This window comes from Ornithodoros turicata, chromosome 2 (genome assembly GCF_037126465.1).
Source record: "Ornithodoros turicata isolate Travis chromosome 2, ASM3712646v1, whole genome shotgun sequence".
Taxonomy (NCBI): domain Eukaryota; kingdom Metazoa; phylum Arthropoda; class Arachnida; order Ixodida; family Argasidae; genus Ornithodoros; species Ornithodoros turicata.
This window is the reverse complement of record NC_088202.1, coordinates 117,944,978-117,959,142: the sequence shown is the minus strand read 5'-3', so window position 1 is coordinate 117,959,142 and position 14,165 is coordinate 117,944,978. Positions and strand designations below refer to the sequence as shown.

General features: G+C 48.8%; 1 protein-coding gene across 1 annotated transcript; it reads right to left on the bottom strand.

Moving 5' to 3' along the window:
* Positions 1–6,436: 6,436 nt before the first annotated feature.
* Positions 6,437–10,903, bottom strand: LOC135383981 (uncharacterized). The gene has a single exon (XM_064613256.1). It carries the CDS (start codon positions 10,852–10,854, stop codon positions 6,496–6,498), a length of 4,359 nt encoding a protein of 1,452 aa, XP_064469326.1. The 5' UTR covers positions 10,855–10,903; the 3' UTR covers positions 6,437–6,495.
* Between the last annotated feature and the right edge of the window lie 3,262 nt (positions 10,904–14,165).

Sequence of the window (14,165 nt, the reverse complement as noted above, 5' to 3'; positions counted from 1 at the left end):
TAGTTCCTCTCCCTCGAACTCTCACGCGAACGAAATATGTCAGAACACCTAACCTAACTGACCCTCGTGCCGGACTCCGCGAACGAAATATGTCAGAACACCTAACCTAACTGACCCTCGTGCCAGCCTTTCACGCGAACGAAATATGTCAGAACACCTACGCGGCTGCTACTCTCTGGCTTGGGTGAAGCGAAGGACGCTCCTTCTGTTGCCCAAATCTCGCAACTCCTTTCGTCTTGTCGGCAAACTTCTCAGCGCGCCTGCCACACCAATCGTCCCCAAATGTGTGTGAGTGCACGTGTGAAATCCAGACCCATTACAAGAAATAAGCATGATCACATATAAAAAAAGTGATAGTTCTCAGATGAGAATACCATGATATCCCATACCCAATGAAAAAAAAAGTGAATTTGAAAATTCAGCTTCGCAGTCTCGTAAAATATTTTCGCGTACATGCCCGATCACCGCCGGCGTTGTCGAGCCCGTACCCAGACCGGCCCCGGTGACTCAAACCCGAGCCCGGCCCAGGCCCGCACAAAAACGCAAAGCCCGACCCGGCCCGGCCCACGGGCAGGGTCGTGCTCGTGCTTTCAGGTAAGCCCGGGCCCGTGCAGTGCTCTAGTCAGAACACCAATTTGAAATAGCATCGATATACATTTGAAGCTGAATTAATGCATGAAAAACGGAAAATAAGAATACCGTTCATTTGTGATTGATAAAAATCGGCCCTGTCATATAGTTTCATAACCTTGCTTATTGGTTCTCTGATTGGCCGAGGTAGACGCAACGAAACATGAACTCCGAGCCATTTCACCATCCACCACCACCACCACCAACGAAACATGAATCGTTTAGTGGTCGCGAAGACAGGCAGCAAATGAGATAGGGCTAAAAATGGATGGGTCACTAACAACTATTAAGTCAAGCATAGATGACGATGAGCCGGAAACCCGAGTTGGTTTACATATTAACTGCGAGAAGTCGAAGTGTGTGCAAGCAAAGCTAGAATCCTCTATACGGGCTTGCCACACGGAACCAGACGTCAGCAACACTCACTCATGCTCACTCACGCTCAATTCGGCCAATGAACTGAGCGTGAGTGAGCGAGCAGAGAGTTGAGCGGGCAGTGAGTGAGCGTGAGTGAGCGAGCCGAGAGCTGATCGGATGGTGAGTGTGCGAGCCGAGAGGGCGATGATTGATACTTGAGTGAGTGAGACGAGATCTGGCCGGGCACCGAGTGAACTTGAGTGAACGAGAGTCAAAACTCCCTAGGTATGTATGTCTGTATGAAGGTACGAACGCTACGGGCGGCCGACGGTTATCTCCTGTTACAGAAGGCGTCTCAATGCACCCATTGTTTCTGAATGGCTGCCTTCCCGCGCCTTGACCGACGAAGAAGCACCATAGCTTGCCACGCGTCAATGCATGGACCATGGCGCATACACCCCGTGGAAACTCACTGCGTTCTCAGCGCTCGCCTGTGGGCAACGAAACGACTGATTCTTCGTAGAAAGCAATAGCGTGAGCATCAATGAGCAACTAACTCAAAACAGCATAAACGATGAGTTGAGCTGGAAGTGAGTGAGCAAGTCTAGACGTGAGGGAGGGGGGGTGAATGAGTGTGAATGAGCCACTGAGAGCTGAGCGGGCAGTGAATGAGCGTGAGCGAGCGAGTCGAGAGCTGAGCGGCCGGTGAGTGAGCGTGAGTGAGCGAGCCGAGAGCTGAGCGGCCGGTGAGTAAGCGTGAGTCAGCGAGCCGAGGACTGGCGGCGATGAGTGAACTTGAAGATAACAGACGTCTGTTGTCGTGGCTAGGAGAGGCATGTGGAAACGGAGGATATAGCTGTGATTGTACCAGTATCTTGTGTACACAATTACAAGCATGGCTACAAACAAAACACTTATCGACAACAAACAACTTATCGAAGCGAAGTCTAAAAGGGAGCCCAATGGAACGCCCATGTTCGATAAGCTTACTCCTTACATGACGGGTCGCGAGTGAATAACCCTCGGATACGGAGATGTTCGTTTGACGAAAGGCTGCGCTTTTAGAGATAACTTGATCTTTCACTTTGGTGTAAAGAACTTTAGCAATGATAGGACGATTCTTTCCTGCTACGTGTTTCATCGAGACGGCGGGGAATATGCACTCCTCATTAATGATGCAGAATGCCACTCGAATTGTTCAGAAAATTTATAATGATAAACTTCTCCCTTGCACATCTCGTACAGCCACAGCGCTGAATTGATATGCCCGGGGGGTTGCTCTCGCTGTGCAGAGTAGTTGTTTGGCTGTGTTGCCGAGACAATAATTAGAAGCGACACCGTTCCCAGCTCTCTTCAGGTTTTCAATATCCGCTGAACAACAACAACTTTATTTTAAGATGAGGAATGGGGAAGGTCATCCCTCCCTACATGATATTCCCCTAAATCTGAATGGAAGATCTGCTGTCCTCGGAAACTTTCTCATTCTTTGCTTTATTCCCATCACTTCTATCATCCCTAAAATAAGGAAACTGCGTGGTCGAAGTGTGCTACCGACACAGGACTTTATCCATATCTTTTTTATATTTCATCTTTGTATTAACTAGCAACATGATATTATACTCGTAACTGTTAACGTCAGGTGGAGGGATAATCAATCATACACGGGTCTACGTTCACGGTGGCTGCGTTTTCCTAAACATTTAGCGTGTGGGAATGCACAGTATATCATTTTACAACTTTAGTCGCTCAGAACAGATGTATTTTTATGAAGACACCATTTTCTATCCCTCAAACTGAAGGAAGGGTGTAAAAAGAGTATTACTGAAGGTGTACTATCGACACACCACATTTTACCCCAGCGTCGATCATTAAGGATGTAAACAAGCTGTCGAATTAGGTGTTTACGTGCTATGCACATTTTTACGCCCTATTTGAACTGGAAATATGGTGTGGAAAATGATGTTTTAGTTGGTGATATGTTAACACAAGGGAAAGTATACTGGTTTCACAGCTCCATTGAGCAGCTCATCACATAATAGACGATAGCCTGAGTTTAAAACGCGGTATTTGACAAGGCGGAGTGTCAGGAACCTAGCTGTTATGTTTGGCTCGTTGCAGACGTACGTGTTAATTGCAAAGACGCATTCCCGTCACCGTCACGAACGGTTTCCGTCCGGCTACACTTAACGAACGTGCATGCCCCAACAAATTTTATCTCAGTACGATGATTATGATCCATCCAGTACGGCAATGTAGGCTAGGCCTCTGTTTGTCTGAAATCGTTAAGGTGCCCACCAGGTGCCAGGTCTGGTGACGCTGGCACCAGAGACTAATCTGATATGGAGGAGGCTACCCAGGGTGCTCATACTCGGCTTGTCGCACAGTGTCACCGAGCTAACGACAGGTGTACCTGTGACGCGTTACGCTCCGTTTTTAGATTGTACGCTGGAACCACGGCTGGAACTCTGCCGTTTTCAGAGTGGTGCTTGCCATAGACGCAAAAACGTTGGACTGCATGGCTCGGCATGCTGCCGCGGGAGCTAGCATTATGGTTCCAGGAGTACCCGTTTGTCCTGTGTGTTTCGAATGGAATGCACTCCTCAAAAAGTTTTTTCTGCACAATGCACCTTTCGCAACAGTGTTTTTTTTTGTGTGGAATACGCTGATGTAAAGGATGTTTTAAGAAATACCAATCTCAAAGGTGTAATAAAGGTGTACGCCATAGGAGAAGGCATTTACACCTAAAAATGTGTTTTAGAATTTACTGTGCGCGTGCATTTCTTTCACGCAGACTCGTGGATACAGAAAACCCAAACTCGTAATGATAATTACAAGGAGGGCGATCGCAATGACATCTCCATATTTTTTTATATTCAATCGGTCAATCACATCAATCCGTTCACTTGTCTTAGATGACTTGACTTAGCCCTAGATAACGCGTGCTGGAGCCAGTTCCGCGTGGTTTGGGACTAATATCTGTTATTTTTTCTTTTACTAGTCAATCACATGGATTTACTTCCCGTTGTGCGTATATTTGAGAAAAAAAAAGAAAGGTATAATCAGTTAATGGACGATACTAACTAACCGTACTAACTAACTGAGAGGAACGTAAACATGGCTGGAGTTACCGTCAACAAGGCAACACAATTTCGTCATCGGATGCAGAGATCCTAAGCATTAGTTCCCGAGAAGTGCGACGTCGTTTCGCAGAAACGTCGATACTTCTCGTTCCATCCGTCTTAGTCTCCCACCCGTGAACACAAAAGGGGCGCACCTCGTATGCAGAACGCCCTCCGCTCCAGATTAATGATTTTCATGCCAGATACTTTTCTTGCTGGGGTTTTATGTGACCACCGGTTTCCTTTGGTTTTATATGCACGCTTGAATGGAATTCAACGTGCCACACTCCGAATGCCACCAGCTTCCGTTAAGAACTTCAGCATTCGGGAGAGATGTTTGTACATTGCGTATATAAGAACCAGAGATAGGGAAATTACCCGACAAAGGGAACGCGTTAGCAGTTAACTTACTGTGCAAGAAATGGAACGAAGTTACTAACCACGGTCAGTACGATTACAAGTTACTAACCACGGTTAGTAACTCAGTTCCATTTCCTACAAGCAGGCAAGGATAACGGACGTATCTTTGTTATCGTTTCCATTTTCGTTGCTGCTATATTTTCGTTTCCGTTATCTGTTTCTAATACCGCCCTTTCGATTTCGTTTCCGTTACTGTTTCCGGTAATGGAACAGCATTTACAGAGCAGCGGGAGGACAGCCCGTCCGGCTCTATTAGCACCCTAGCTGTTTTGCCCAAGTGCTGCTTCGGTATCACGCTGCACACTACACAAGTAATTTTGCATCGTTGGGATGGGCACATCTTGCAAGCCTTAGAATAAATAATGTATGAACATGTCTTTGGTCACTCGGAGTCCAGCAACTCAAGATGGGCGTAACCTTCATCCAATGTCGCATTCATAAGCAGATGCTCTCAGTAGTAAATAATACTGCCATGGGCACGGTGAAATGAAAAAAAAAAGAAATAAGTAACTAAAAATCGTAGGTTCTCATCCTTGTGCTATGGTGGACTATAGCCATGTGTTGATGTCATGGAGCTACGAGGACTGGGACGAGGTAAACGAGAGATGCACCTTCGAGATCCATTATTGTACCTTCTTTCCATGCTCTTGTGTACTATATGTAGAGCTTTACCGGGAATGGAGTCATCAAAATACAAAAACAAAAATGGAAAGTCCCTCAAATTCCATCCCTCAACAAGAATAGCCATTACCCGAATTCAATAGCGGACGATAATTTTCGTTTCTGTTTCTGTTTCCGGTAATGGAGGACCGTGGTATGCGTTTCCGTTTCCGTTATCGTTACCATCTCCAATTTCGGTAATATACCGTTTCTGTTTCCGTTACCTATACCGTTACCCTTCCCTGCTTACAAGTTACACGTAATGAAAATGAACTTCAAGTTCCTAAGATACTTCAGAAAAGTAACGAGTTACTTTCAAGTTACTTGCTACACATTATATGCTCTTCACCAGTTAGCCGCAGGCCGGCAACGCGAAAGCTAAATCGCACGAATCCGAACTGCGCAGGTGGTATCAACACGGTGTTTTTGCATTGGCAAACCATCCTACAAACAAAAAACACTGCAATCAAGAAACCTTACGTCGATCGAGCAGACGCTCCCTGCCACCATCGGCAGTCTACATTCCCGTATGCTCCGTAGAGAGGGAGGAATGTCTTGAAAGAACACTAATATCACTTACGTCAGCGGTATAGACCGCCCGAACCACTGCCGTCATGAAAATGCGACCCACATGCCTGTTTCGGAATGGTTAATTTACGGTTATTTAAAATATGGGGCCGTTTTGTGGAAATGAAGGGTAGTTTCAGACACAGCTCGATATGGGTTTCCAGAGTATCGTTACAGTTTCAAAAAGTGAGGGTACCCAGGGAGCTGACCCTAAAGAAGGAAAAGAAGTCTACTCTGTCAACTACACACGCCGTTGGAGATATGGAGAAGCAATAGGGTGTCAGGAGAAATACTACCGCGTCACCACGCCCCATCAGTAGGAGAACGCACTTTCTGCAGCAGTGAGGGGCGTGTACAGCCATCCTACCCGCGGCGCAGTAATATTTTGAGAGCTGACGGGCTAGATTTCTTTTTCTTCTTAAGTTGAACACGATAATAATGACTAGTAAATTTTTTTGCCCCATCAACTGAAAAAGCTCAAGCACCAGCTACGACGGGAAATACGCTGTCTTTCGCGTGTTTCCACTTAGAATGATACTCCCACAAAATGACCCCTCCCTATTATTGTCTCTTAACGTAGCAGACAAAATTGTCACCTTAATGCAAAATATTTATTTCTTCATATATAGGACGTATGTTGTAGAGGATACTTCCTCATTATCAAAGTACCGCATCATTGCATATTGAATAAAAAGTAGAACACGAAAATGATGACGATGTTTTGTGATATGTATAAGTGTGCCTAGAAGGACGGGCCCACTTCGCACATTGCAGACTCCGGAATAACCATAGCGGAACCGACACCGCAAGAGAAGACACTCGCAAACTCGGGTAAATGCCTCAATGGAAGGTTGACTTGATGCTGCGCCGGAAGATAAGCACGAGCTTTCTTCCAGTGATACACATCGTCACCAGATTCACAGTTATCCAGCGCGAAGTAGATGAAGAAAAGCTGGTCATCGGATATCGTTGGAAGGGTTTGAAATCGGAAGTCTAGATGCCAGATACGGCGTGCGTGTAAGAGCTCCCGGAAGGCACGATAACCAAGGTACACGGCCGTCGTTTGAATCAGCGCCGAGCGTCGTATTGAAGCAGCGTCCATCAACAATCTATTGGGGCCCAGAGAATGTGGGAAGTGGCGTAGATCGCGCTCCAAGCAGTTCATCAAATCAGAAAGCCTGCGCTGAGACTCATGCGTGAACCGAATCGGAACGTCTCCCACGTAAATATTGTCATCGAGGAGGATTTCCACGAGGGCATGGTAAATACGGACTGCTACACGAGCAAGGTGAAATGCGAACAGTGTGCTGCCGGTTGATACGGACGAGTTAATCAGACCTTGTGGGACATAAACGACGTGTCGAGAATAGTCGTACGTGGCGATGGTATTAAAAGCGGACTGTTCTAGCCTCCATTGTTTTGAACCGCCCTGGCGAATGATGTTTTGTATCTTCTCTTGCTGGTGGAGAATAGATATGTCGTGGTAAAACCGAAGGGGACTGCTTGGGGGAGTCGGGTAGTTCGGTGAGCAGCTGCCGAGATTAGTGTTGGATGGGAAGTGTAGAAGGTCATTCTGCTGGAGGATGTAGTGAACGATTAAGGCCGAAAGTTGGTCGATCCAATACAGTTGTGACACTTGGCGCCCAAAGACGTCCACGAGCTGATCAAACCATTGGCGTGAGTTAATGGTGGCTCCTGCTGGATCTTTGAACTGTGCGTAAGCCTTAGAGATGCACGTGGGAAGAACCTTGTCAATCAGACGCAGGCATAGGGTCGAGGTATCATTTACATCCTGACTGGGGCGCCCAATGACGCTCTCACTGAACACTTGCCGCAAGCTTCGCAATCTGTCTGAAAAAAATGGAGCCATGTGCACAAGAGCTAGGAAGCCAAGATAGTTCAACATCGCACTCGGCGGCAAACCGTTCAAGACGTCCGGAAGTGTAAAACGGATGAACTCCGGAGACTTCAAGACAATTTTCGTCACTTGACTAAGTTGATAAACGCTTCCAAATACGACATTCAGCAACGCTTGTAGGCCGCGGTCTAGCTCCCCTACGGTCGCTGAAGGTGGTCCTGAAGCCGTCCCTTTCATGATAACGTTGTGAACACTATACGCCATCCTCTCAAACACCGTCATTACGCCGTCTGCAAGCTTGTCTTGTATGGCATTGTGAACTCCGAATTCTGACGCGATTTCCATGATAGCATCACGATACAGCTGAACCAATGGCGCCCGCGCTTCGTCGCCCCTGAAGAAGATGAGTTCAGGCTCTTCCAGCTCTATAATGGTATATGTAAGTGCATCAGGGTCAACGCCTACATCAACACCGACGATGCCTTCAATGTCGAGGTCTCGAATGAGCTCGCCCGCGAATCTCCACACTATACCCATGGTGCTATTGGTACCGGTTATCGGCCAGTCCCCGATGGTCCACAGTCGAAATATCTCGCGCGCGGTCATTACTGCAGTGCCAACCTTGGAGCGATCCGTGCAGTCCTCATAAAGCTTGCTGGCCACTCTCACGTCGTTTTGCGTGGCATTCTGTAACATGGGGATAGAGCGCTTTGCAATCACGGCTTCCAACAGTGTGTCCGTGGAAACAACCGATCCCGTTTGAGATGAGTCGTGTGGATGTCTCTGGCCCCACACTTCGCAGACGTAGTCGTAGAAATTGTCGCACGGTTTTGTGTTCGCATTCAAGATTGACGCGATGTACGAGCCTTCCAGGTTACAATGCGCAGTGGAACAAAAGTAAATCGCATGGCTGGTAGCTGCGCCACTGCTACTGCTACTGCTCGCTCCTGTCGTAGATGGTGAGACAGAGGAAGGGCGAGTTGAGGTTTGGCCCGGAGGGCAAGGTTGTGCCTCTGTAGACTTATTGAGCAGAACGAAATATACAACGAGAAGAACAATTGCGACGGTTAGAAGAACGAGAATGCATGCCCCGCAAACAAGTATGGGAATACTACCGGTGCGCTCTTCAAATTCAGATCTCATAAGCATGCGCCTTTCCGCTGGTGTACGTGGTGAAGCGAAGCTTAAAAACTCTTCGGACATTTTTAGCGGCGGTCTCATTCCTTCCATTGAGATTTGTTTGGCGACGTCATCTCTTCGTAATTGCTCGGGACCCATTTCACCGCTTGGCGTCGCTTCCCTGCCAACAGGCGAAAGTCCTGGTGATGTGTCAGGGAGCGCATTCACACGGTACTCATTGGTGGTTATATCTTTCGCGGTTTCGCTCGCTTTCACGTTGTCTGGGGAATATGCTGACTTGACGTCTTCGACTTTTTCATTCACTGGAGAAACAACTGGAGGGGCTGGAAGGCCCCATGGGAGCGGATTGGGCGACGCTGACGTATAACCTTTTCTCTGGTCGATTCCCGTTTCATTGTCAACGGCCTTACCCTTTCGGTTACCGTTGTCTTGCTGTCCCCCTTGAGCTTGCTGTTTCTCAGTCAAGGGCGAACCAGACGTCTTCCCCGCCGTGGCATGTTTATTTTTCCGTTTCTTCTTCCGCGATACTCTACCCTCTTTTCCCTCCTTTAGCGTGATGGCGTCCCTTGCAATTCTTACGACACTACCTTGTCGCGGCAACGGCACTGAAGATGGAGCACCGCCCTCAGTCTCCCCATCTGTCGTGCTTACCGCAGCGTTCGGGTCATCTCGAAATTTAACGCCCTTGGTGGAAAAACTTAGCTGTCGAAGTGGAACGTCCTCTTTATTCGGTGTTCCCCAAGTGAAAATTCTTGTGTCTTGCTTGGTAGCTGCACGGACGGGTTCTACACCAGTGTCTACTGCATTCGTAATCTCCTTCGCCTGCGGCTTCATTGATTCCTGCGATGTTACCTTACGCACCTCGTCAGCACGTTTTGCACGCAGTACATCTGGAACCCGTTCCACAGTTTCATTTTTGGCGTTGCGCGTATCCTTCGACGTCTTCCTGGCTTTAACTTTCTTTTCAGACTTGCTCGACTTTCGCGCGTCTTTATACTTTACACTTTCTCTCGTGTCAGGGACGTGATCCTGTACCTCAGAAACGCCTTTCGCATCGTGAACAGCCTGGTTTGCCGAAACATTGGGCGCAGGAGCAAAATTTTTCGCCTTATCACAAATGGACGGTGCCATAGTTTCCTTGGCTACCGCGGAACCATTTAGTGAACTCACGGCAGTGCCACCGGGGCGGCGGTGAGAAGTCGTAGTAACAGCTGTTGGTGATGCGCCACATGTCTGCGCTTCGACTTTAGTTTCGTTTTGAATAGCCGCGTAGCATACTGAGACTTCCACATCTTGGGCCACGGGCTCTGCCTTACCCAGTTTCTTCGCAGATCGATGACTCCCTGACGCATCAAACATGGAACTTTCAGGATATTTGGAAGACTTAGGAGTAACAAGGGCTGTCTTCAGTGTCATTCTTTCCAAAGCAGTGTTGCCTCCGGAAAGTTCATCTAGTTTAGATTTGGAAATGCTTCCGAACTTTTCTCGGAAAAGGCGTCGCATAATTCCTTCGACAGACAGGACAATAGACTTGGCTCCCATGCTCTGTGTATTTTTGTCATTGTCTCCGTTAGCCTTGTTAATAGTTACTTCCACCCTTAGCGAGCTCTCTCCCGGGTCTGTTTTGGGAAGATCCATTAAGCTTCCGTTTTTTCCAATACCTGTTATCTTAGATCCATGCAGGTTTTCAGTGAACGGTATGTTTTGATCGTGGATGCCTTGTGGAGACTTGCAGTCGACGTCTCTCGTCCTGGAATTGGCGGCAACGGTGCCGTTCCCTGCGTTGCGTTTGGACACATCGGACGGTAGCTTTCCTGCGTTTGAACTTTTGTAGTCTGATGGTTTGCCTTTCCATTTCATTTCGCTTTCTATAGCTCCGCTCTCAGGATATTTCTTCGAGCAGTTTTTCACAGTTGGGTTGTTCCCGTGTTCCGTTTCCTCGTCTGCAGAAGATTGGTCAGCAGGATGCTTCACTGGATTATTGTCGAATGGATGGTTCCGGCAAGAGCTGTCAAGTTTGGCGCCCTGCTTCGAACGCGAGTCAAGGTTCTTTCCTTGGCGGGAGCTTCTCACTTTTCCACGAGATCCTGTACGAGAGCCCATGACAGGGCGCTTCCAGTAACGAGTAAAAACAGACGCACTGCCGGTAAGAGCATTCCACAAAACCACGGAGCACAAGAATGATTTTTCTTCTTCTTCGCGTGCGTTGTTGGTGATAACAATGTCAGCTTGCTTGTTTTGCGCTTTGAATTTATGTGGCCTCAAATACTGCATTTCCTGTATTATGATACAACTACATGCGAAGTCTATTCAGAAGTCAACTCCTAACACACAGGGGAAACTAATCTATTGTGTACAGACTCTTTCAACAAATGCCCATTTAACTTCCCCATATAGTCGCCAGGGACAAGCTGCTGCAGCGCTTCGTCAAAGAATCACGCTGGCAGCTGGGCTGAGCCAGGATACCACCGTTGATTTTAATGCGTCATATGCCCACGAGACTTCCATGCGCCATGGTGAAGCGGTGGTAGTCGGTCAGCTACAAGTCCCAGCCGAACTATTGGGGCACAGCCTCCGTCCGACTTGCACTGCGTTCCACTAACGTCCTGCATCTGTACTGCGCTACAATTCTGTGCCTTTTGTTTTGGATCGACATTTGAAGCTTATTTCAGAGCACAGATCCAACGTATTTCTGTCACAAAGAGTCATTTTGTTACGTTAAGATGACCCCAGATGATGCCTGCGTAGATGTCCTGTGGTTGACTTTCGGTACTTGAGGTGCCCATTTTTTTACGTATTTCTTAAAAGTGCTGCTGCAAAACTTGAAATGCAGGTTCACATAGACACAAATAACCTCTCCTAAATAAAATGAGGATAGCTTAGGCCAAAGTGTGACAATCCGTTACAGTTATGAGAGGACATTCGTTGTTGTTTGAAAGGTACATCTGTTGAGGAAGCAGTGCGTATCCATATGTTACCTCAACCAATCTAAAAGACGCAGTTTTAAACTTAAAGGAGCATGGAAAGACTCGAGGTCAAATATGTCGGGAGAACTAGAAGTTAGGATTACATGCTCTTGGACACACATTCGCACAAAAACTGCGAGTGTAGTGCCATTCAGACAGATGCCATTAAATATCTCAGTGTAGCACGGCACGAATGACAGTTGTAGGATTCTACCCCCTTGAATCCCACGCGAGGTTTAATCCAACCCGTCTTTTGCCCAACCGCTGCACCGAGAGACACAGACACAGGTGAACAAACACACTCTTTACTCAGTGACAAGGGCACCACTTACATATCCTGTGTCGCGGATCCTCTGTTCCGCTCCAAGCCCCCGCTGCCTACCTTGACAGCTGTCGGCAGAAACATTGCCCTCTCCCCCCATCGCGCGGCGCTTTTATCTCCTTCGATAAGCAGCGACTGTATCATGGGCGAACTGCAGCGCCCCACACTCTTCCCCCCCCCCTTAGAGTTCACATGTCTGGCAGGTTCGGCATGTCGAGTATGAGTTCGTCCCGGGGTCCCGCAGGCGAGAGCAGGTGGGGCCGGAACCGACGCACAAGGGCGAGAGCTGCCTCGATGTCTTGGGGTCCAGGGTTGATTGCAGGAGCAGGGGGCGGTTGGAGAGCTCTGTTCAGGTGCAAAGGGCTCGCTCGATGTGTTGCTGGATGGAACTGGATGACGTGGCACAAGGGGCACAGGCGTGCCATCTCTTCCGGTGTATAGAGGGCTGGGGGCTCGGTCGGGTGGCGGTCTTGGAGCGTGAGGCCTTTGAAAGGTTCGGGCACGAGGGCGACCGGGTCATCGCGCAGCGGGCGCGGTTGGTCCCTCCATCGACGGTGCGACACGAATCCAACACTGGTGTCACCAGACAAGGTCGTCCACGTTGCTGCGTGGGCGACTGAACGAACGGCCGGGGCGACGTAACGTTGAGGTCGGGACGCCCGAGCCTGGGGGTGGGCCGTAGAACCTTGTGGTGTACGGGATCTCGGTCGTGGCCTGCGTAAAAAAAATGGGGAAACGTCACCTCGGTTGCTTACGTGGGCGAAGGTTATAGCGGGTAATCCCGGGAACCCCGCCCTGGGCAGTAGTCTCTTGCGGGATGGTTGACCGGCCCTAGGGGGACTTGAGGGAGAGCGGGCTTGCGATGCTAGATCGTGGTCCTCCTCCCACCTGCCGCTGTCCGAGATGCGCTGGCTGAAGGTCTTGAGGTCTTATACGTGGACGGGGCCCGTTTCCTCGTTGTCGCTGCAACGCTCGAGCCTGTAAGTGACCGGAGTTAGCTGTGCGCTTACCCGATAAGGACCGTCCCATCGATCAGCGAGAGAGGCAGCAAAGCCTTTCGCTGCATCGCTAAGGGGATGTGTTCGCCTTAGGACCAGGTCTCCAACGCGGTAAATGACCTGGCGCCGACCTTTATTGTACTGGAGAGACTGCTCCAGTCTTGCGACCTCAAGACTCTCTCGTGCCAAACGAATGGCAGTCGAAATTCTATCGCGAAGATCATTAGCATACTTCGCGTACGAACGACTAGGCTGTGCGTGCCGTGTTCGCAGCGTGTTTTCCAGGGGGAACACAATTTCCCGTCCGAAATTCAAATAAGCCGGGGTAAATCCTGTCGACCTATTTTCCGTAGTACGGGTGGCAAAGCCAAGCTCCGTAAGACGGGCGTCCCAATCTTTATGCCTTTCGGTAAAAGATACCAACATCATCTTGATGTTGCGGTTAACCCGCTCAGTTATGTTCGCCTGAGGGTGATAAGGGGACGTCTTTACGTGACGTATGCTCAATGCAGAGCAACTATCGACAAACACCTTACTTGTAAAGTACGAGGCGTTATCCGTGATGAGCTGGTCCGGGAAAAAACGTCCAGCAGTCTGTCCCAGATCCGAGCGGACACCAACTTCCGCAGCGGGTAAAGCTCAACTCACTTCGTGAAGTGATCTGTAACAACTAACAGATACTGGTTATCACGGGGACTTCTGGGATAAGGACTCATTACGTCACATGCGACTATCTGCCAAGGTTTCTGGCTAACAATCGGTTGCAGCAAGCCGGGAGGCTGCCCTCCACGCGGCTTAGACTTCTGACATATCGGACAGCTGCGTGTATACCGCAAAACATCCTGTCTCGTGCCTGGCCAAGTCGCGATACGACACAACTTAGAATAAGTCTTGCTACCGCTACCGTGACCCGACAATGCAGAATCATGGAAGTATTTGAGGAATAACTTACGTAGCTTCTTTGGAACTACGATCCGAAAGGGGCTATCACCAATCTCCTCGTCGTCCGCCTGGGGAATGTACCGGACCAGGAGACCATCCTCACTCAGCTGATACGAGTCGTACCTCTCCTCAGCGCCTTCTGTGCCTTCCAGGTTTGACGTTTCCAGCCACCTTGACACACGCTGA

What these genes read in the sequence shown, in the direction of transcription:
- LOC135383981 (XM_064613256.1), bottom strand. Translation starts at nt 10,854, where the DNA reads ATGGGCTCTCGTACAGGATCTCGTGGAAAAGTGAGAAGCTCCCGCCAA.